Raw genomic sequence first — 22,922 nt, 5'->3', positions numbered from 1 at the left:
GAAGGGAGTGGAGCTGCTGCTAAAGGATCAACAGCTATGGGAGCTTGATCAAGGCTTCTGAAGGCCACAGAATAAGACTTTCAAGCCACACATGGCTCCCTGCATCCTTTCATGGACATTAGCAGTTTTACCTCTACATTTTGGCCTCTCAGATTTTTAAGGTGCTAATTCTGTATGCTCTTGCACCTCTAACACAGCTGAGTGAGTGTCAGTCCCCAGATTGATCCGAGGCAAATTCATGGACTATCGACATCTGTTAGGCGTGATAACACTAACTGGAACTCCCATGTTCAGGGACAGTATGCCACTAAATACCAGTTGTGGGAGAGGGAAACAACAGCACAGGGAGGCTACCGGTCTCATGTCCTGCTTGTTGGCTTCCCACAGGTATGTGTTGACTATTGTGGGAAAGAGCAGCTGCACTAGGTAGACCCTTGGTCTAATCCAGCAGCGCTCTTCTTATAACCATATGTACCAACTCGTCACAAATACTGCACACAATCCCAACAGTGCTGGAATAATTCCATGTAATACCAGAAGCTACGGAGGATGAAGATGGCAAGAGCCTGAGAGAAAGGGGCAGATGAAGCAGTAGACAACAGCATAGGGGTTCAAGGAAGGAGGGATGGAGGGAGCAGAGAACCTAAGAGAGGAAGGCCAAGAAAAAGTAGGCGCATTTTCCATGAGCATGCCTTCATTTTCAGGTCCTGCTCCCCTCTAAAAGGGATACTCAGCCCCAAATTAACACCTTAGGACACAGGCAGATTGATATTTGGAGGTGTTTGTATCATTATCACAAAGTGCTACTGGAGGTGGGTGAGTGGGTGGTAAAAAACCCCCCAACAAGCATGTTACACAATTTACAGACAACCATAAAGTGCAATATTATGGGGGATGATAAGGGTGGAGGGAGAGGAAAAGTGCTTCCTCCTATACTTGCTGTATATGCTTTCCATTAAGGTATAGCTGGGGTAAGCAGAGCTGACAACTTCTATTTTGAAAGTAAAATACCATCCAGGAACAGAGCCAAGCTGGAACTTGCTACATCAAGGTTGGAGCCTGGCAGAATTTAATCTGGCCACTCAGAGTGGTTAAAGTCTGGCAGAACTGGACAGGTCAGGGGTGGAGCCAGAGAGGAACTGGGTGGGGTCAAGCGCGCACACACAAAATCCTTCATCTGGCTCATTTTTGTTTACAAGTTTTCCAGGATCAACATATGAGAACACAGCTTTACTGTGTTGACCGCTTCAATAATGGACAGCTGTCAACTCTAGAAGTAACATAAAAGGGAAAAGAACAAGGGAAGGCTTTGGTATTTTCACTCCATTCCAACACACACACTTTTATATCCTGGTTACCTTCTCCCCCCCCCCCCCGCCTTCTTCGCTGTTGACTTCTCCACCCACCCTCTCTCCTACTACAATGCCAAAAAAAGCCTGGCAGCTAAAGCATTGTGCACTGTGACAACAGTGCCTAAATGTAGAAGGGTTGAGCAAGAAAGCAGAGAGAAGGGTTTCAAAGTCATTTTTAGATACCATATAGTTTCCAGACTTCACATAGCCTTTTCTCTATTCTGTTGTTGCTGTTGATTTTCCACACAATCTATTTCCTCAGACCCTACCTCCTTTATGGACATGAGAAGACTTTAAGAACATAAGAACTTAAGAAGAACCATGCTGGATCAGACCCAGGGTTCATCTAGTCCAGCATTATGTTCACACAGTGGCCAACCAGCTGTTGGCCAGGAATGCTCAAAGAGGGCATGAGCGCAACAGCACCCTCCCACCCATGTTCCCCAGCAACTGGTGTACATCGGCTCACTGCTTCTGGTACTGGAGGTAGAACATAGCTATCAGCACTAGTAGCCATTGATAGCCTTTTCCTCCAGAAATTGTCCAACCCCCTTTTAAAGCCTTCCAAATTGGTGGCCATCACTACATCCTGTGGTAGCGAATTCCATAGTTTAACTATGTGCTGTGTGAAGAAGTACTTCCTTTTATCTATCCTGAACACTTTCCAAGACTTTGTACTGAAACAGTGAAGACTGAAGTTAGAAAAGTGAACCGCTGACAGCCCCTACCCCCTTCTAACCCAAACATTTGCATACAGTAAAACCAACTCCAAACTGAGGAGAGCAAAGAGAGGTTTTCTGTTGGTTTCCTGCCTTGTACAACCCCGGAGTAAACTCATGTCAAATTAGTGATTGAAAGACTAGCATGTGCAGTTCCTCTTCACAAAGCTAGGAGTGTCCCCCCCATCCATCAATTACTTTAGTGCAATTTTGACACACCTACTGTGTGATTAATGAAAGCATATGGCACAAATTGCCCTCAGAGCACTTTGCATTGGGCTAATTTTGGCTGCCTTAAAGTACCCTTCTGTGTGTCATTTTTCTTGGTGAGCAGGGCCTGCATCACTGCACTGCCATGGCAAAGGGCAAGATTTGATGATGACCAATACAGCCTTCGTTTAGCAAGCAGGCTGAAATGGTTTCTTAGCAAAACCACGAAAAACCCAATTCTTGTCAAACAAGTTAATAACATCTTCTCATCTCTGCAACATGTTGACTATTACAAAATGGTTTATAGGCATACCCCCAGCTGCCCTAAGGGGGTTATAATCTAAATTTTAGTTATGGGGGAGAAAAGGAAAAGAAAACCAAGTGCCGGGTAACGGTAACAGAGGATAAATGCAGCAAAGGCAAGTACATGTGTTTGGGCTTGGCTTCAATTGGGGATTAGGACGAAGGCAGGGGTGAGGAAATTCTTTCTGCTCAGTGACTGAATTCAATTTTGGAGAAGCTCTTGGGGGCAAAAGGAGTGGGGCCCAAAATACCAGCATATTGTAGCTTGAGGGAACAATCCTATGTGGATTGCGGCCGCCTCTGAACTGTGAACCTCAGTACATACAACCAAACATGCATAGGTTCCCTAGGCATACTCTGTACCTCCTCGTTGTTGGTGGTGTTGTTGTTGCTACAGAGTACAGATTCCGTGATTGGCACCTACACAGGTAGGCTACTGTGCAGACAGGACTTTGGAATGTGCAAAGCCCAGGTGCTGCAAGAGGTCAGTGGGCATGATTTTGATGTCTTCCCCGTGCATTCATTTCTGTCCAAAAAGACTGGCTGCACTAAGGATGCACAAGCATCCCTCCATTTACCCCCAAAGAAGCACAAGGCTTTCCATGCACTCCAAGTATGTGCAAAACACTTAGAGGCTTTGAAGTGCCTGCTGCTCTCTCTATCCCTTTCTCTGCCTGTCCCAGGGCCCACAAACCTCATCTCAGGAAGGAGGTGAAAACTGATGTGAACAGGGCTATTTTCCTATAAGAGATGCTGGGACGTGTAATTCCAGTCTCTTCCCTGGACCGGTAATGGACACTCCAAGAGGCTTTGTCAGCACCTGTGCCAATGCTGCCTCTCTTTCTCCCCCTGCCCGAGGTGAGGCTTGTGGGCCTGGGAGAGCAGCGGAAGGAGGGCAGTGGAGGAGGAGAAGGCAGGTGTTTGAAGGATGAGTCAAGTAGACCCAGCTTGGCCTGAACTACCCTCGAGGAATCAAAGATGGGCGTTTGCTTTGACAAATCTTTGTAACATCCCTAATTTGCACAAGGCTCTAAATCCTTCATAAGCAAGTTCCAAAACCCTAGTTCTGCCTCTGATTCACCCCATCTCTTGGGCACATGCACTGTCTTGTCAGAAGCCATCTATGCCCAAACCTGACAAGATCTCTTCCAAAGATGAGCAGGAGTTTACTGCACCTGCCCCCGCCCCCTCAGCACAGAATGGGTCCATGGGGAGTCATCATAATCTGAGGGACAGCCTGAGTTAGCCTCCAGACAACACCCTACCTGAGATATTGAGGGACCCAATGCACCCCAGCATAGCCCTGCCCCAGCTCTGGGCCTTCAATTTTCACCCCCAGGACTGCAGGAGCAGAAGCAACGACTGACTCATGCCAAAGCCGAACACCAGAGACACAGCACCTATCTGATCGCCTGAGGTCTTCCCTCCTTCAGTCTTACTTCGTGGGGGTGGGGCACGCACTAGCACATGCTCAGGGCCTTCCTCAACTCCAGGAAGAGGCAGGGCAGTTTGGTTCACTATAAAACTCTTCCTGATAGTTTCTGATGGAACAGCTCTATGGGGAAATCTCCCTTTTTGAACATCACAATCCCAGCTCCTTGGCCCGTCCAGGCCTCCTTGCTCAGTTCCTGTTCCTGCTGCTCAGATCCTGCTCAACTGGTCTCTGGCTGCTCCAGGACTCTTTGTTCAGTATCTGTTCTGCAACTTGTGTCCTCCCACATCACTTGGGGCTGTCAGACACAGCTGTGTCCCTGCCTTTTACCTATGTATGTTCCTTTGACAGCTTGCATAAAGCTGATGTGCTTTTTCAAGGTTCCTAACTACGGGAACTGAGCCCTATATGCATACACATGTAGGCTCAAATGCAGACTTTCAAATGAGTGCACGTAGGTTGGGGGCAGACTTTATCACTGCATTCCCCCACTCCCCACGGTTCACTGTAGACAGACTGAAGATCTGAAAAAGTCCATTGGTAAGTTTGATATTTGTATAACACCGCCAATATTTTCCCACTCTATTTTGCTATGGCACAACTGGGACCTGAAACAAAACACTGCAGTGTGGAGTGCTCCTGTTCAGGCTGCCAGCCAACCAACCAGCTATGCCCACTCTCAGAATACTCTATTTCATTCTCCTCCCCCCCACCCAGGTGTGTGTCTTCCACAACAGAAAGTCAGCATTCCACGGCCCTGGACATACTCAGTACTCATTGGGCAGTTTGGGAGCTTCTTTCCCTAAAAAAAGTACTTTTCCTGTATGTCTGCAAAACTTGGAGTTCCCTAAATATGCTGATACCTCCCTTTGCTGCATGGATGGTGCTATTTTGGCTACATAAGGATTGACACTCACTTCCAAACATCACCAACACAGGGAATGATATACTTCCGAAAATACTTCTGGGTCTTTCCCAGGTTTTGTTTTACCCAGTACATGACCATCTGTGCTGCATAAGGTTAAAAAGAATGTTTGAATGGCTGCAAAACCAAAATGGGCTATGCCATTGCAAAACTAGGTGTGGAGCATTGCTATTGCTCTGCTGGGGTGGGTATGGGAATGAAGGTTGAAAACATCCTAACTTTCCGATTCTTCACCTGTGCTACGAAGCTGTCTTCTGACTGATGTCACATTAATTGCATTAAAACATATGAATTACATGGAGTTACCTGCAACTTCTTCAAAAGAAATGCTATAAACAAAGCTCCCTGAAGGATGTTCAGCTGCTCTGCGGTACCAAAGGGGGAAGTGGTCCATGGTGAAAATGCTCTCCTTATCCTCACGGGTCAAGAACTTCCTGAAAGAAGAAAAGCAAAGCATCTTTTCTTCCCTTATCTGGAAATCCTGCTACCACACTTCACAGTGTTCTTCAAAGCACCTTACACACATTTTAAAAAAAACTGCTTGGATCTGATTCAGCACTTTGCTCATGCAACACGTATACACCTCTTCAGATTTCCATCAGCTCCTCTCTTTTCTGACTTTCATTTTCTTTTCCCACAATGCATTTGCTCTCACTCACTCACTCACTCACTCACTCACTCACTCACTCTCAGTCTTCCCCATGCTGATGGTGGATGATGGGAATTCTGATCCAACACACTTGGAGTGCCCTTGGATTGGAGAAGACAGCTCTAAGATTTTTTTTTAAGGAGTTATTTATTTCGGAATGGAATTATAGGCAAACCCTTTAAAAATGTCTGCTGCTTACCAAATCTTTACCTTTACATTATCGCGTCCTTTTTCTGTTTATGTCCTCTTTCCTACATATCTACCTGTGGTTTGCTGCACGTTACGTATGGACCTCCACAGGCTGCATAATATATGCCCATCTACTCTACTCCTATTCATCTCCATTGTCAAGACTTGTCACCTCTCAGATCCTGAGTTTCATGGGACCTCTCAAAAGAGGCAGCCCACCACAGCTCACAGTAAATGTTGAGATGAGAAAGGGTAGGTTCCTACTAGCAGAGATGCTGTGACAGCCACTGTGAAGGACATATCACCGCTGGACCCTGATGAATCCAGGGATGTGGATATATACCTCTTGCCCTATGCTTGGGTTCCGCCTATGCCACATGATCTGTCATGGTTACTCCCAAGAACCCAAATCTACTGGAAGATAGGTGGGGATAAACCTGGGCAGAAGGCATCATTGGAAGGTGGAGTGCTTTCCAGGCAGCAGAAGTCTCACTTCACCAATTTCTACCCCATGGCTGAAAAATGCTTTCAGGATCAGGGCTCCCAATGATGTACCAGGCTTCTACCTTAGCTACCTTGCAGACAATCCCCTGCTGTTTCAGTAATCATGTCCTGGATCCTGGTTCCAACGCTAACTTTCCCTCCTAGCTGGACAGCTCCCACATTTTGCTTAAAAGCCCTGACTCCTGGCCTACCAGGTCCTGTGCTGACAGGACCATGACAACCATTCTTGGCAAAGTATCATCTCAATATTCTAATACTGACCCAAATATTAGCATGGGGCCAGGCTGCCTGGCAATAATGGGAGTTGCAGTCCAGATTGGGGAAGGCTGGTTTAGAAAATGATACCCATTTATTCCCTAAACCCACTCTGTTCAGCAGAGTGATTTTCCTGCATACTTCGGGGGTCCATTCCTACTGCAAGGAGCCACTTCTGTTCTCTCCATCCATTTGTTTCTGTGTCCAACATATTTGCCTAACATAAGGAGTGACATTACAGATGGTGAGTTTCATGGCAGCGATGAAATTTGTGCCAGAGACGCTCTGCTTTACATTTCGGTCTCTGAATGTTGCAATCCCATGCACACTTACCCAGCAGTGTGCATTTGAACAAAGCACTACTTACTTGTGGGTAAACATGCATAGGATTGTGCTGTTAGCCCCTTATGCAACGGTAGCTCCTATTAGTCTTCTGTTACTGTTTACACCCCACTGCCTCCACCCCCAGAAGAAGCCTGCCTAATGAGGCACCGCAAGTATAATGACAGCAGCTATAGGGTGAAACAAACCTCATTTGCAGTGCATGTCTAGCTTTAAAAGATTCCAGGGCATTTTTTACAAACTGCATACTTACTGTACACAGGTATGAGCATGACTTTATCATCCATTACAGAACCATTGCAGAGAGGGGCAGAGCTGTTGTTGTTGTTGTGGGGTGGGGAGTTTACAGCTCACAGCTACGTTATACAAACATTTTAGGACATAACATGAATTGTGCCTACCATGGGAGCTTTAGAAAGAGACATTAAGCTCTCAAGCAGGTCTTTGGCTGTGTAAAAAGGTCTGCTTTCCCCTTCTTCCCAGAAATAGCCCTCTGCTATTTCAAACACACACAACACAATCAAAGTAAGAAATCAGAACAAAACATCCAAAATGTTTTGTTTAAACAAAATGTTGATGTGTTGACTATACAGTAGAAACGCCATTATCTAATTCTGAGTTATCAAAACTCCTAGTTAGCCAAGGTGGTAATGTTTATATACACATACAAATACACAGAACTTTTGTTGAGTTGTACCTGTAGTTATTTGAATATCTGGAAGCCCCACAGAATGTCTGAATCAATGAGAACTTACCATATTTGCTTGCACCTATCCTTATTGCAATAACGCTCTTTGGCAACAGAAGTAACCAGACCTACCCATCCCACCATACTATATTCATGCCCACCCAATTCTTGGGGGATTCTTGAGCCTTATGTTCAGAATGATCAATGGAACATCAACTGAGTGAGTAAACTCTAGGAAATGGGCCAGTTATGCACACTCAACATACGATAACATCAAGTGATTGCTTGCATGCGTGAATGGACTTTCATATCTCCTTCCATCATCTCCAACACAATTTTTTCCCAGTGGAGTTAATTCATACTGCCAAGTATCAACTAGTATACATGCATGTGTGAACCAAGCCTAGGTCCTTGAAAGGTCCTCATGGAAAGTGTATATTTATTTAAAAGATCTATATTTTGCCTCATTAGACATACACAGTGGCTTATATTAAAATTTAAAGCCAATATAATAATCAAATATGAAGAAAATAAATAGGTTCAAAACAGCAACAGACTACAACCCAGTTTAACACGAAGCATCTAAATACGACAAATTAAAATAGGGCCTTCTCCGTGTCAGCATCCTGCCTAAGAAATTCTCTTCAAAAGGAAGTTACGTTGGCTCCTTCTTTGTTCAGTTTTAGGCAGGCTGTTAATGGTTTTTTATTTGTTCCACATGGCTTTTTGATATTTTAAATGCATTATATGCACACTCTGTTTTAATATTCTCTCCTGTTCTTAATTCTACTGGTAGTGGTGTTTTAAAGGTTTTTAATTGTTTACGTCTTTAAGAGAGGCATCGTATGGCCCCTAGAAAGTGTCTGAGGGGCCATACGATGCTGAAGATTTCCTCCTCTGAGGCCATAAACAATGCTGCAACCTTGGAGGGGGAAATCCCGTCCCCCTGCACTCACCCTGCCCCTCCCAGCCACACGGAGGCTTCCTCTCCCAAAGTCGGTGTCGTGACCTTGGGAGGGGAGGAAATGGGTGTGTTGGGGGCATGCAAGTGGGCACGGAGAGGCCATGGATCTTCCAGATCCAAAATCCTCTCAGCTGCTGTTCCTGCCTACAGCAAGGTAGGTGAACTAGACAGGCTCAGAAGCCCATCTAGCTAAAACAGCACAGAGGATAGAGAGGCTCAGAAAATAAAGGCCTTCTACAATTATCTGTGCTGAAAGCTTGGGTAAACCAAACAGCTTTCACCTGGTGCCTAAAAACAATGTAAGTGCTAGGCAGGTACATTTGGGGAAGGCTTTCCATGTTCAGGGCATGGAAAAGGAAAAAGACCTGTCCCTGGTAGCCAACATACCTAACTTGCGAAGGTGGGAGTGTCCAGAGCAAGGCCTCAGCCGATGATCCCACAAAACAGGATCTCAAGGCTGATCCATTTTAATTCAAGACCCTTCTACTTTTGGCCCTGATCCAACTAAAGTTAATCGTGCTTAAGTGTCACTGAAATCAAGCAGATTGATTGGATCAGGCTTTCATATCTTCCTGGAAAGCTCAGTAACTTGCTTCCATCAACAGAAGTAGGCCCTGTAAAATATGTTCTCCTTAATTATGCAGTGCTAATAAAACCATGCCAGAACTCAAGTGCTTCAGGGGCAGAAAGAGAAAAGATTAAAGCCTTGGGCTGAATGGTAGTAAATTAATTAGACATTTTGTTAATTAGACATTTGTCCAGATGGAGACTAAGTATAATTGATCCAGTGTATGAAAAAAAATGAAATGTTTATTTAAGTCTCTGGCTGCACAGAGTTAGAATGGTCTTGCTGTAGTTACGCCTGCACCTTGTAAGCTATTTCTGTCTGAGGAACATAAGCGTAGCAAATAACCCTTATGAGGACAATCGTAGGAGCAGTAACATGAAGCCAGTTGTTCCTGCTGGGAGGTAGACTCAGCTGCAGGGTAAATTTTGGGTACAGGCGGCTGCATAGAGGTTACGCATGGGGTAGTGTATGAGGAAACACATGGGTTTCTGCACTGCTGGATGTGGTCTGTGGTCCCCTGCCTACTAGTCATACAGCCATTCTTGTTTCTGCACATAGATTGTGTCTATCCAGCAGCAGCCCAAGCAAGCCAATTAGACTAAAAATAAAGCTTCTCCAGAAAAACAGAAAACCCAGCAAAACGTTTTAAAAAATCAGAAAAATAGAGGTACCATGCCTTGGCCTACCAGAACCTATGCCCCCCGGGCTGAAAGTCCAGATTCTAATACTTTTTCCCCACTAGGTGGAGCTGTTGTCCACGCCAAAAAGCCAGATTGTTGTTTTTGTTCCCGTGCATCACATAATGGGCAAGAAGACGGGATGGTTACTTTTCAATCCAACCAGTTTCAGATGGAATTGAACCCAATGCACACAAACAAAACAGGAGTATGGAGGCTGCAAAACTGCAGCTATGTGGGGTGTGCTGTGCTGGGAGAGCTGTTTGGGTATAAATGCTCACGGTGTGGATGTGGAAGTTTCCCCACACCACTGTTAACCATTCCCCAAATGGCACTGAGGTGGCATGGCGAAAACTGCTTGCATTCACACGGCAAACAGGCACACACAAATGGTTTGCCATGAGGGAGCAGCCTCCTTGCAGTTGCATTTCGTGTGGCTAGCATGCTCACTGGACGGGTTTGCAATATTCTATGCATCCATACACACAGATATGCTAGAAAGATGCACACTGCCTTCATGTCTCTCCTGAGCAGGCTTTCTCTATTGTTTAACTGTATTTTGCCAGCCCAACAAGAACTTTGTGGATGATAGGCAGGACACTGAAAGGTGGGACTCTACTGTCCAGACCAGAACACCTAGTCATTTTATGTGAAACCTGCCATAGCAAAATTTGTTACCCCGAGGGATTCTGTTACTAACTTCTGGCACCATGCATGTACGGACAGATGTTGGCACAAGCAAGCAGAAGGGATCCGGTTATAAGTGTCGCACAGTAGCAGCAGCTGTCACATTCTAGTTGAGGGAGATACAGTTACTCCAGACAATGGATGCAGCAGGACATACGGACCAACAGGCTTCACAGTGCAGGTGAGAGGCATCCTTTTGCTCAGGAATGAGGCTGCCAATTTGAATAGCCAGCCAACAGGTTGGCAATTATTTCCTTCCTGCCTCTAGCAAGGCATTATTTGCACACACACACACACACACACACACACAGAGAGAGAGAGATCAAGCCTGCCTGGAAGACATCCTCCTTGACACAGAAACTCAGTTGCTCCCAGGCTCAGATGTATGTGCACCTTTTTACCAGAGATAGCCCCTATTCTCTGCTTCCTGTCCCTGGGGAATCACTGCCCTTTCTTGTCCCTGTCTTCCTGTTTAGCGTTGCCTTTAAAAATGTTGTTAGCGTGAAGAATTGCTATACGTCAGGCTTTTGCTCCTTCCCCAGGGTCTCTAGAAGCACGTATGTGTGGGACAGATGCATCCTGACTCTAACTACACACACATGTAAATGCACACACATGAACATTGATGTGCCATGTACACCACAGGCTGTCATTTCACAAGCTGCAGCTGGCAAGATTAATATTGAAGTGTTAAGTAGAATAATGTATTATATGAATGGGAAGACCCAAGTTCAAATCCCCACCAAGCCATGGAGCTTATTGGGCAACCCTGGGCCAGTCCCCACCACTCAGGCTCTCCATGGCCATGAAGCCATGGGACTGTCTAGTTTAACTTTTGGCCAGTCACCATCTCTCAGTTGTTGTTAGAATAAAATGGAGAGTTCTTATACAATGCCCAGAACTTCAGCAGCAGCAAATCATCATCATCATCAATGTTATTGCTAAGAAAACTTTAATTTTTAAAAACAACATGTTCTGCTTTGAAATCAATGCAGGATGGGTTATTGTAGAATAAATGCACAAAAGGGTTAGAGAAGCACTTTCAAAAAGCATGCAGTGGCCACTTCCAGTTGGAACCAATGTCGCTCTGGTAGCATCCCATGGGCGCTCCGTGGGAGCTTTCTCAAATAGCTTTTTAAAAGGTTGAAAAACCTTTTCATTCCCCCCTGGAATTAAAAAGGGGGGGGGCAAGGCAACATCTGGATAATATCTTGGAGAAAAGTACCCCCCTCGAGACAGTGGGGGGGCTGGATTCCAGGATTATCTCTCCAGAACTTTACCAACGCAAAAAGCTGTACTGAGGCTCCCATTTCATAGGAGAAAACAGGGCTGACGTGTTCCATAACATATGCTTTAAGAAATATCAACAACTTCTGAGGGATGATTTAAGAAATGTTAACAGTATTTGAGAACATCTGAGGACCTGCAAGATCTGTTTGGGAGAAACATGTCTGTGCCGAGGAGAAGAAAGGAGCCGGCATCAACTCCCCGCACCCCCTGTGTCAAAAGTTTTGAGAACAGAAGATATAGGGGAATTATTTACTCTGACAAAGACTTTACGAAGCAAGCCAAAAGACTGGATTTAATCCAAAATTCCATCACCGCCTTGCAAAGAGCTGTAGATTTCATTAATGCATCATGGCAAAAAATGGAGACGAAAATTAATGAGCTAGAAGACCGAATGGCAGAAAATGAAACTACGACACAAATTTGTTTTAAAAATGCCTCTGATAGAATTTCTCAACTGGAGGCCTTCATGAGGAGATCCAATGTACGTATTATTGGGATTAAAAATCTGTCTAATGATGTAAAATTGCCTATTTTTGTGGATAAACTTTTGCATGAGATACTCCCTATCTCATCTGATTATTTACTTGATACTGAGCAGGCATTTCATGTGCCAAATGCTAAAGGGACTGATTACACAATCATAGTCCGATTTGCAAAAGTCGGAGGCCAGGGGGTACTGGAGTTTAAACTTAATTCTTTAAAGGGGAGGGAGAGGGAGAGGGGGAGGGAAGGGGAAAGAATCTTCTTTTTTCTTCACTTCCTTTCCTCCTCCCTTTTCCTTTTTTTTTCTTTTTCCTTCTCTTTTTATTACTGTGGTGTCCTCATCAGAATATTGTATTGTTGGGAAATTGTAGTATTGATCAGGTTGTTGGTAATTTTGGTATTGTTTATTTCATTTATAAAGATAAAATAAATAAAAATATATTTTAAAAAAACCCAACATGCAGTGGTGAAGAGATCCTCAAGCAGCGACCTTTAGTAGAAGAGGGGTGATATAAGTAAGAGAGAGAGAGAGAGAGTGTGTGTGTGTGTGTATCTGTATACACACGCGCACACGCACGCACACACACGCACACACACTCACCTTTCCTCGCTCACAGAATTCAACAGAGGATCCAGACAACATGATATTCAGTTTATAAGGCTCTCATGTTTTTCCACTGCTTCTTCCATACTTTCTCTTACCAGAAAAAAATGGCTAAGGAAGAAAATATGGAATCACTACACAGTGCCTTTTGATGGGTAGCACTACAAGCCACCTGTCTGGGAGCACCCTCAGCATCCTTTTTTGCCTTAGGGAGGGTATGAAGATGTGTAGGGTAAGGATTAAGTTATAATGTGCTGCCTTGAACAGAGCTGTGATCTGAAATGGCTACATGCTCACTCACACAGCTCCGGGCACTGGATTGAAGGACAAACCACAAGTGTAGCTGCTATTTGTGCGCATGATTCCTCATCCAGCTACAGATACCCATGTGGAAGCCTGACCATTAGCTGCATCAGGACAAATATATTTACCAGCCAAGACCACTTCTTGAACTATGGGGAAAGTCCTGGCCTTTAAAACAGGTTCTGAGGTCAGTCCTGTCCTTTTAAACAGGTTCTGGGGTCGAACGAAGTCTGGGTCTTGGGGGACCTTTTACACATTCCAGAAATGCTCTCAGATTCATATAAAAGGTGGGTGGGGGGTTTCTGGCACTGATTTTGTAACAAGTAAAATCAATGAGCAAGCAAGATAGTGACTGGCTGTTGTGGGTGGCTAAGCTGGCTCCTGCTTTTTCTAAAGAGACCGTAACCACCTGCTACTACAGTTTACATAATTTGTGATATTTATTGGTTTTATGCATCATGAAATCACCATCAGAAGTCCTGTGCTAAGCTGGCATAAAGACCACATCAGCAATTTGCAAAAGTACCTTTCGCTCAGGATTTAATATTTGCAACAGACTAAGTAGCAGGGTTTGACAATGATAGGAGATGTTGTTGAGGAAAAAGTGATGTTTATGCTGTCTGTAGTTTGCAGAATGATCGCTCAGTGTTAGTTCATTCTGATCTCGGTCTTCCTGAACTACACAGAGGGGCAATGGAGGAGGAAAGTCTCAGGGGTGTGCATTCAAAGGACTCACCAGTTGGAAAGTTTCTCGGAGCCTACATACAGAGCACTCCTCATGAGACCAGCCCGAGTTCCCATAAAGGCTATTTCTACTCCTCCTTCAGTCTCACTGTTGGACATAGTTGCAGAGAGAGAGAGAGAGAGAGAAAGAGAGAGAGAGATAAGTCTCAGCAGGGTCAATTCAATATACTTTGCACCATATGAACTGAGTTTAGGGGAGAGGCCATAACTCGGTGGGGCAGAGCACATGCTTTGCATGTGTAAGGTCCCAGGTTCAACCCTATCATCGCCAGACAGGGCTGAGAAAGGCTCCTGTCAAACCCTGGAGAGCTTCGGCCAGAAGATAATGCTGAGCTAGATGGACCAATGATCTGAACCAGTATAAGGCAGCTTCCTATGATACCCTCTCCCTGCACCTCAGATCCCTTTCACTGCTGCAAAGGACACTGGGATGCAACACACAGCCCACAGATTCGCACCCAATGTGCATCTTCTGTGTCTGTAAGTGGTTCTGCCCTATGAGGGAAGGCTAAATCAGGGGTGCAGAACCTCAGGCCTGTGGGCCAAATCAGGGCTCCCTGATGGCCACACCCCTTCCTTTGGCCCCACCCCTTTCCCCTGACTGGCTTCTGTGTGTTTCCCCGCCTCATTCTAAAAGGTTGAAATGCTTCTCCTAAGGCTTAATTATTGTCAGCAAAAGCTTTAAGCTAAAATATGCTCATATTTTTTTGCAATTTGGCCCAGTCACCTTTGCTCCTGCCTTGTTTTGCCTTTGGCTCCGCCCACCACTGGAATGCAGCCCCAGAGAGCTTCTCTAAAATTAAATTTGGCTCTCAGGCCGAACACCCCTGGTCAACACCCCTCGGCTAAATCAATCAAGGCTTTTTAGTTTGCAGGGGGAGGAGGGGGAGAGATTATTGAAGAAAGTGATAAATTTATAAAATTATGCTTGGTGTGCAGAAAGCAGATACACAGAAGCCTCTATTTCTCTCTCTCTCTCTCTCTCTCTCTCTCTCTCACACACACACACACACACACACACACACACAGACACACACACTTTAGAACATGGGATATGGTGATGGCCACCAGCTTTAAGAAAAGATTAGACAAATTCATGGAGAAGGGGTTTATAAGTGGCTAACAGGCATGATAGCTACATGGAATCTTCTTATTCGGGGGCTGCATGCCACCAAATACCAGCTGCTGGGGGCCACACAGGGGTAAAAGCTATTGCCTTCATGCCTTGCTCATGGGCCTCCTGAAAGCAACTGGTGGGCCACTGTTGGATACAGGATGCTGACTAGATGCATCTTTTTTATTCTCCAAGAATGTCCTTTCCCTCATGCCTATCAACCACATCATAGATGTATAATATTCATTTGTTCATTCATGCAATTCGTACACTGCATCTTCAGCAGAACAAGTGCGCCCAGGGTGGGTTACAATATAAGAAGAGAACAATGCAAGAAGACTGGCCTCATACACTCAATAAACAAAACAGGGGGGGAAGACCCATAAAACACAGCACATAAAAATGTCCACAGTGGCCTAAAAGGTTTTAAAAGATTTAAAAAGCCTGGGAGAATAAAAAGGGTTTGCCTGGTGCTGAAAATATATCAACATAGATGCTAGAGGGAGTTTTACTAGGGAGAACATTTCAGACGTGGGAGCCACGACTGAAAGGTAGATGGTCATGGGACACACAGAACAGGGCCCCTTGGAAGACTGAAGACTGTGGGCAGGTTCCTATGGCCAGAGGTGGTCCTCTGTGCAATGCTGATGTTGTATTGCTGATATAATTATTGGTGCTAATTTTTCTGAACCACCCAGAAAGCTTTGGCTATTGGGCAGTATAGAAAAGTTATAAATAAATAGAAATGTAATACAGACATAAATAAAATCATATGATCACAAAAGTGGGCTCCCTTGCACTTTGCACCAAATGAAGTTCCTGAAACTTTTTTTAAAGGCAATCCCAAGTAGAGCACTTTACAGTTGTCCAGCCTGGATGTGGCCAAGGCATGTACAAGATCTGCCGTCACTCATGAAGCATGCACTTACTCAGACAGGTTGAGTGCCAAGGCTGTCCAGTAGGCTTCCATGGGTGCTGTTACTACAGCATCAAAGAGCACTTCTTGAACTAACTCCTCATCACCTGGGCATGAGAAAGAATGAGGGGATAAAAAGTCAGCCACTGTGCAAAGATTAAACAAAGTTTTATGTTACTTATGAAAATTACAGAGCAACTTTTTAGCAGCTGCTGCCTTGCGTAATTTGTTTGTTTGTTTGTTTATTTGCAGAGAGATCCACCCTAGCTCTGCAGATATGCACAGACAGCACATAAAAGCTCGGGCTGTGTCACCGGCAGGAGAGCTATCAGCTATAAATGGAAGGAAAACAATGGTCCTTCGCTAACAGAATAATGAACAAACATTAGGATAAGGGAAGGAAGACACGAAAACAAGGTGCAAGATGATGGACAACGTATAAATCATTGGGACTGCTATTAATATATATAAATGATATATCAACAAAAGCAAGCACTTGAGTATGTGAAAAGTGCCTTTCCTTCAAGTAACCAAGAGGACCTATAGCCACAAGGACCTAGCAAGGGGGCAGGCAGATACTCCCGCCGCCATATGTTTATATTTTTAATGTAGTGGAGCGATCTTGTTAGTGAGGCACATTTACCTCCCAAGAACCTTCATTCGGACCTTTGGAGACACTGGAGAAGTGAGATCTCTAGAACATCCCTGCCTAGAGAAGGAGGGTATCTTGGACTGTAATAGCAGTGGGAGAGTGAGTTCTTGGAATCTCTGTTTGGGATGTTATTTCTAGACAACAGTTGAGATTTTCCACCACACCTCTGTTTCCTGTTGCCTCAAAATCATCCATACTCTTTTCTCTCCCTCTCGCAATGTGCTGAATATACCAAGCAGTTTATCAGCAAAGGAGACAAAGCTCACAAATCACATAGTAGTACGTTCCACCTGAGTTTCAACCAATAGCCAAGATAAGCAGCATGAGTGGAAATTATATTCTGCCATGGATGGGGTGGGGTGGAGAGGGGAGAGAGGGAGAAGCAATTTTCCAAGTTGGCATTTGCCCACTGTGGCACTACTGAAGTAGAATCAGAGAGGAGAAAGAGATGGCAGTGAGGGACAGAAGGAGCCACAAACAGTTTATTTATTTAATGAATTTCTCAGTTGCCTTTCAAAAGTCTTTACAAGTTGGCTTACAGACTGGAACAGAGCAAGAAAGAGGAGTTGTGGAAGGAAGTTGGAATATGAGGATGGAAGAAGCTGTAACAGTGGGTGGTATGAGCAGAGCTGACCCAAGACATTTTGCTGCCTGAAGCAAAGAACAAGATGGTACCCTCTCCTACTATATGTACAAAAGCCAACTGGGCTGGCAGTTGAATCTTACTTCAATGCTAGCAATGGGTCAGCATCCTCCACTGCACCCAAAGGCAGCAGGCTACCTTAGGGGGTGCAAAGCAGGCCACATGGCACAAACAGCATTCTCCTCCAGCTTCTTGATGCTACCTCCCAGCATCTGCAACCTGAAGTGAACACTTCCCTTTGCCTAATGGTAGGGCTGGCCCTGGGCATGAGCTTAGAAAAAGATTAAATTCATACAGAGATGTGACACCCCACATTAGTAGTTGCCAGCCATCAAACTACGATAGCCAAAAGCTCAACTTTCATTCTCAGGGACAGCAGTATGCCTCTGCCTAGCCGAACAAAGCTAGGACATTCACAATAAGAGGTGGATGTCACCATCTGCCTAGGAATGGGCTGAACCTGCCAGTTCCAATTTGCAATTAATTTAAAAACCAAGTCAGAGTCAGAATCAATTCTGACTAGGCCATGGCGGCATGCTGATTACATCGTTTGCTAAGTTTAGCTTGGACAAGAGATGATTAAGATACAATATGACTGACACCTTCAACTATATAAAGGGCTGTCAGAGATAATGGAGCAAATTTGCTGCTCTGGAGGGTTGGACCCAAACCAATGGGTTTAAATTACCAAAAAAGGAGAAGGATTTAGATTAAATATTAAGAAGAATGTCTGGATGTCACTGGCTGCTGAACAATGGAACAGACTGCCTCAGAAGGTAGTGGATGTCCTTCGTTATAGCTTTTTAAGTAGAGGCTGGATGATCGCTTATTGGGGCTACTGTAGTAGTCAATTTCCTGCATCGGCAGGGGGTTGGACTAAATGACCTTTGAGGTTCCTTCCAGTTTTATTATTCTATACACTAGGGCAGATAGGAGCATGCTATGGCCTAGACTGCAAACATGTGGAAGAAGTGGCAGCTCTGTGTATTATGGCTGTCAGTCGTACAGGGATTCTGGATATGACATGCAGGTTAGCAATCTTGACTGCCGCCAGTTTTATACTTTTGGATGTTAAAGTCAGGAAGCAGAGAACTCCATTAAACTTGCTGTGCTAACAAGGTTGTTCTTACAGTTTATGTAAAAGATTCCAGGAGAACACTGGCTAATATTTACACATTTCAGCACTCACATTCTAGGTCAGGTTCTTCTCCTGTGAGGAAACGAATCACAGCCTCCAACTGGCTCAACTTCCTATGCTCTGGATCAATATCAGTAATGCAATAAATCCTAGGAAGAAAGAGAGAGAGAGAGAGAGAGAGCGATCTATGATGCAGAAGTTCCTTTGGGCTACCTTCCTGCACACACAGGAGCTGTCCTGGCAGATGTGCCTGCTTGGGACTGAGCATAAACCCCAGCAGGAGCAATGTCCATGATCATCAATGTATATTTCAGAAGTTAAGGGAATTGCTCTGGTTGAGATCTGTGAGCTCTCAACTCACATGATGCAGCACTCATAATAATGGAGACCCTAGTGTAGGACATCTCCCATGAACAAAAAAGTGGCCCAGAGTAACATCTGAACCATCCTTTGCACCCAAGTCAGTGCACTCAGAACAAATGGGGGAGGGAGAATCATGTGAACCCCCCATAGTTTTGTTAAGAATGAAAAACCTTGAGAAAACAGTAATGTCTCCTAGGGGCTGTCTAAGCTTTTAAAAATATATAGTTGTGCAGTTAATTAATTTAGCAACTAGATAAAAAAGGTTAAACACAACACAGTGCAATTCTTGTGTGGGGTCAGTATTGTTGGATGGGATATGGATATGCACAAACATATCAAGCTGCATTATATCAAGTCAGGCCACTGGCACATATAGGGCAATGTCATCCTCTTAGACTGGCAGCAAGCTCTCCAAGGTCTCAGGCAAAACTCCTTTCCTCCAAAACTACTAAGCTCTTTTAACTGGAGATGCCTACAACTGGAGATGCATGCAAAACATGTACTCTGCAACTGAGCTATGGCTCCTTAGATGAAAGGACCATGTTTTCCCAAGACCTTCAATGGCAAGCATCCAAAGCCAAGCAGCTGCTAGTTCTCATCCTTCCCAGATGTCCAACAATTAGAAGAATTCCTGCCACATACCACTCATCAGCTAAGGTCAAGTCTGGCTGCAGCAGGTCATGCAAACCTGAAACCGAAAAGCAAATGGTACAATAAAGGTTCATTTCTTCACACATTTGCAGATCCCTCTAGATGTGGAACATCTCTTCTACCCCATGCTTTCCCACAGGAATTGAAACTGGAGGACTCAATTTTCAGAGCTGGGGATAAGAATGACAGGTGAGACCTCTTGCCTTTAGCGAATTTGGGATCAGGCTGGGGGTATGTTCAAAGAATTTAGTGAGGGCGTAGATAATTTCTTGTTTATACCTTACCTTGTTCTACACATATAGAAGAGCAATGTATGTTGTGGACACGAAGTCAAAAATTCCATTAGGCCTGACATGGTTTAGATCTGACATTCTAGAATCCTGAGTTACAAAACCCCTAATTCTGAGACCAAAGGCTCAGACAGTTGGAATAAAGTTTGGTAAAGAAGGGATGACTGCATCCCTCACTGCCCCAGCACCACAATCTGATTTTGGAAGAATGGAGTGCAGGAAAAGGTGCTTCTTTGTTCTGGTGAAAGCTCTGTGTATTTTTAAGAGGGAATCAAACATCTTGGTCTATTCCTCTTCTAACGGTTAACAAATTGGCTAAAGCAGTTAGCTATTTGGACTAGTACTCCACTTAGAATCACAGAATCATAGGGTTGGAAGGGGCCTACAAGACCATCGAGTCCAACCCCCTGCTCAATGCAGGAAGCCTGATTCCCAGGAGGTCTCCCATCCAAGTACTAACCAGGGCTGAACCCGCTTCACTTCTGAGATCAGACAAGATCAGGCACATCCAGCCCTTGCCAAGTCTTCACATGTCTTTGCATACAGGGGCAGCACATGGTGGAGGAACTTCAGAAGCAGGGGCCCAAAAGGTTTATGAAACACTGAAACAACAGACCCCCTGCAAAAGGAGCATTCAATGCAGAGCCTTTCCAGCCAATTGTAACGGCTGGGGATTTGTGTTGAGGTGGAGATCATACAATTTCTGGGACACAGGAAACCCCTTGGTTTAAGGTTGCCATATTTTAAATAAATTTATTTATATATTTGTACCCATCCTTCAATATCTATGGTATTTCCAAAGTATATATACATCAGGATTTAGGTATTTAGTTAACAGGTTTCTATTATCAAGCAACCAATTCAAGCAGGGAAATACTTAAGCAGGGCAGGAAGGCTGTGGCAAAGGAAACAATAACTTGAGATAGAATTAAAGTCCAGCTTTGGTATAACAAGGGAGTGCTCCACCATTTCCATACAACTGTTCGATAAGGCTGTGGCATTCAACCTACCTTCTTCCACTGAAATGTTCCCGAGTAGGATGTATTCACCATGTCCTCGTGACAGAACAACTCCTAGACTGTTGGAAGATGAAAAATGCTTGCTAACAAGGAGACTTATAAAGGAGTGCATCATGTGACAGAGCTACTGCTGTGATGAATGTTAACCTCACATTTAAAATTCAGGCATTTCCCCCCAATTCCTCATTGCAGAATTCAAATTCTGAACTGTATGAAGTCCCTCAAAATCTGAATTTTGATAGTATAAGATGAATGCTGCATTCAAAATTTCAAGTGTTTGCCATGAAAGCTCTGTTTTTAGTGGTGCAACCCCAAATTTCACCACTGAAATTTCAGTTTCATCACTGAAATTGAATCCTCATTACTGAAACATGAATTTTGTGAAATTCCAAATTAGAGGTATGCAACTAATCAGTAAGAGAACCCTAAGGCTAGAAAGAAACCAACAATGAACTAATTCCTTAGCAGCGAAGCAACATATTCACAAATATCACGTGGTACAGCTTCTACTCTAGCACTTCAGAATAAAGGTGGAAGATTGTGTGAACAAGTGGGGCCTGCAACAAAATGTCGCAGCATGGAGTGCTCCTATTCATGGCTCCAGCTAGCCAGCCATGCCCTTTTCCTAAGATACTCCTTTCCATTATCCTTCCCTGCTTCTGTTTTCCATTCCTGCTCCCCTACAGTGTTTCGTAGTCACTGAATATGCCCTGTCCCCTCTGGGCTGTTTTGGTTTTTTCCCTGCCCTTAAGGATTTTCCCTAAGCGTTTTTTTACATCTGCAAATCTCGTGGTTTCCCTGAATCTGCTGATACCTCTTTCTTGTGTGTGGATTATGCCATTTTGTATACATAAGGATCCACACTCAAAGAATGAGGTTGCTATTAGTATACAGGATACATTTTCTCCCATGTCAAAAACTTACCACTCGTGAAATGTTAGCCTCATCATTCTCCCTGATGTCCAGGGACTTTTGTTTTTAACATGGGAGAACATGGGATCTCCCACCTGCATTTTGAAGGGGCATAGTCCAGAAGGGGCTGTACCACATGATACTTCTGAATATGGAATTTGGCCAGAAGGCAGGCCTCCCTCAGGTTAGGCACGCTCTCCAGACTACAGTGTACTATGAACAGAGAGCAGGACACCATAATGAACAAGATGCCACATCCCAACAAGCCAGCACAGCTCAGGAAATAGTTTAGTCAAACAATCTAGATGTCTCCCTATGTGGCCCAAGAGGAATTGATGGTGCCAATGGCTCCCAGTTGCTAGCCAGTATGATCTGGGCAGTGCTTAATTTTTAAAATTAGACCTGCTGGAACCGAAGCCTGCCCAGACATCAAGCCTTCTACCTTAGACGGCCTTTTCTCTAATCCCAGGTGAGGCAAGCTGCAGTCATCTTTTAAAATGCTTTTTTCCAAGCTAAGTCTTGGCTAAGGCCTGGTGAGCTCCAGTTTGGTATTAATGGACAGATTGGTAGCAGTTGTCTTCTAAATTCCAAATGACAGCAATCACTTGAAATTTGATTTTTTTCCTCTTGTTTCTTATTGGCTTCTGCCTACAGCCCATGGGCTCATTAGCCCTTTTATTGGTTACAAATCAATAACATCAGTGGTGTGGGGGGGGTAGGGGGAAGAGTGCTGCCACTTTTTCCACAGCAAAGATGATGACCTCATCTCCCAGATCAATCCTCTGCATGCCAAATAAGCAAGCTTATCATTTCAGCAGATGGGTGCAGAGCCAGTCCAAGACGTAAAGGAAAAGATGGCAACCCCTCCATCTACAAAAGAATCTTATTTCAACAATGGCAATGGGACAGCATCCTTCACTGCACTGGAGGGCAGTAGGCTAGGTTTGGGGCGCAGAGCCGTGTGTGGCAGTGTCTGCCACACACTGCTCTGTCCTCCCAACACCTTTCAGCTGGTCCCAACCCCCCAGCATCTGCTGCCTGAGGCAGCTTCTTCGTGGCCTAATGGTAGAGCAGCCTTGAGCAGGCAATGGATTGGAGCAGAGGCAGAGAGATAAATTTAGGGGAAATGGTTGAAATTAGTCCCCATGGTAACACATGTCAGGGCTACCAAAAATCACCGTTTTCTTTTGTCAAGTCTTTGGCTTTGGCCAGATATTGCCTCAGGGGTAATCCACTAATAGCCCAATTGCTCACAGAAATTTGATAGGAAACCCCAACAGCACCCCAGTCTTGCTTGCTGAGCTGAATCCAAGACTGCTGCAGTTTCAAGCAAGCA

General features: G+C 44.6%; 1 protein-coding gene across 1 annotated transcript in view; it reads right to left on the bottom strand.

Moving 5' to 3' along the window:
- CACNA2D4 (calcium voltage-gated channel auxiliary subunit alpha2delta 4) overlaps positions 1-22,922 on the bottom strand; it is a 204,852-nt gene that overhangs the window by 112,168 nt on the left and 69,762 nt on the right. The window contains exons 21-26 of the mRNA XM_084809309.1: positions 20,666-20,733; positions 19,357-19,402; positions 18,403-18,500; positions 15,932-16,025; positions 13,881-13,976; positions 5,248-5,375 (exon numbers count right to left, since the gene is read on the bottom strand). Coding sequence (XP_084665435.1) covers positions 5,248-5,375; positions 13,881-13,976; positions 15,932-16,025; positions 18,403-18,500; positions 19,357-19,402; positions 20,666-20,733 — 530 coding nt within the window. The remainder of the gene's footprint in view (positions 1-5,247; positions 5,376-13,880; positions 13,977-15,931; positions 16,026-18,402; positions 18,501-19,356; positions 19,403-20,665; positions 20,734-22,922) is intronic.

Source organism: Heloderma suspectum, chromosome 7 (assembly GCF_057233095.1).
Source record: "Heloderma suspectum isolate Gila_16-S chromosome 7, 16-S_ref, whole genome shotgun sequence".
Lineage (NCBI taxonomy): Eukaryota > Metazoa > Chordata > Lepidosauria > Squamata > Helodermatidae > Heloderma > Heloderma suspectum.
Note: the sequence above shows the minus strand (reverse complement) of the source record. Positions and strands in the feature narration are given on the sequence as shown.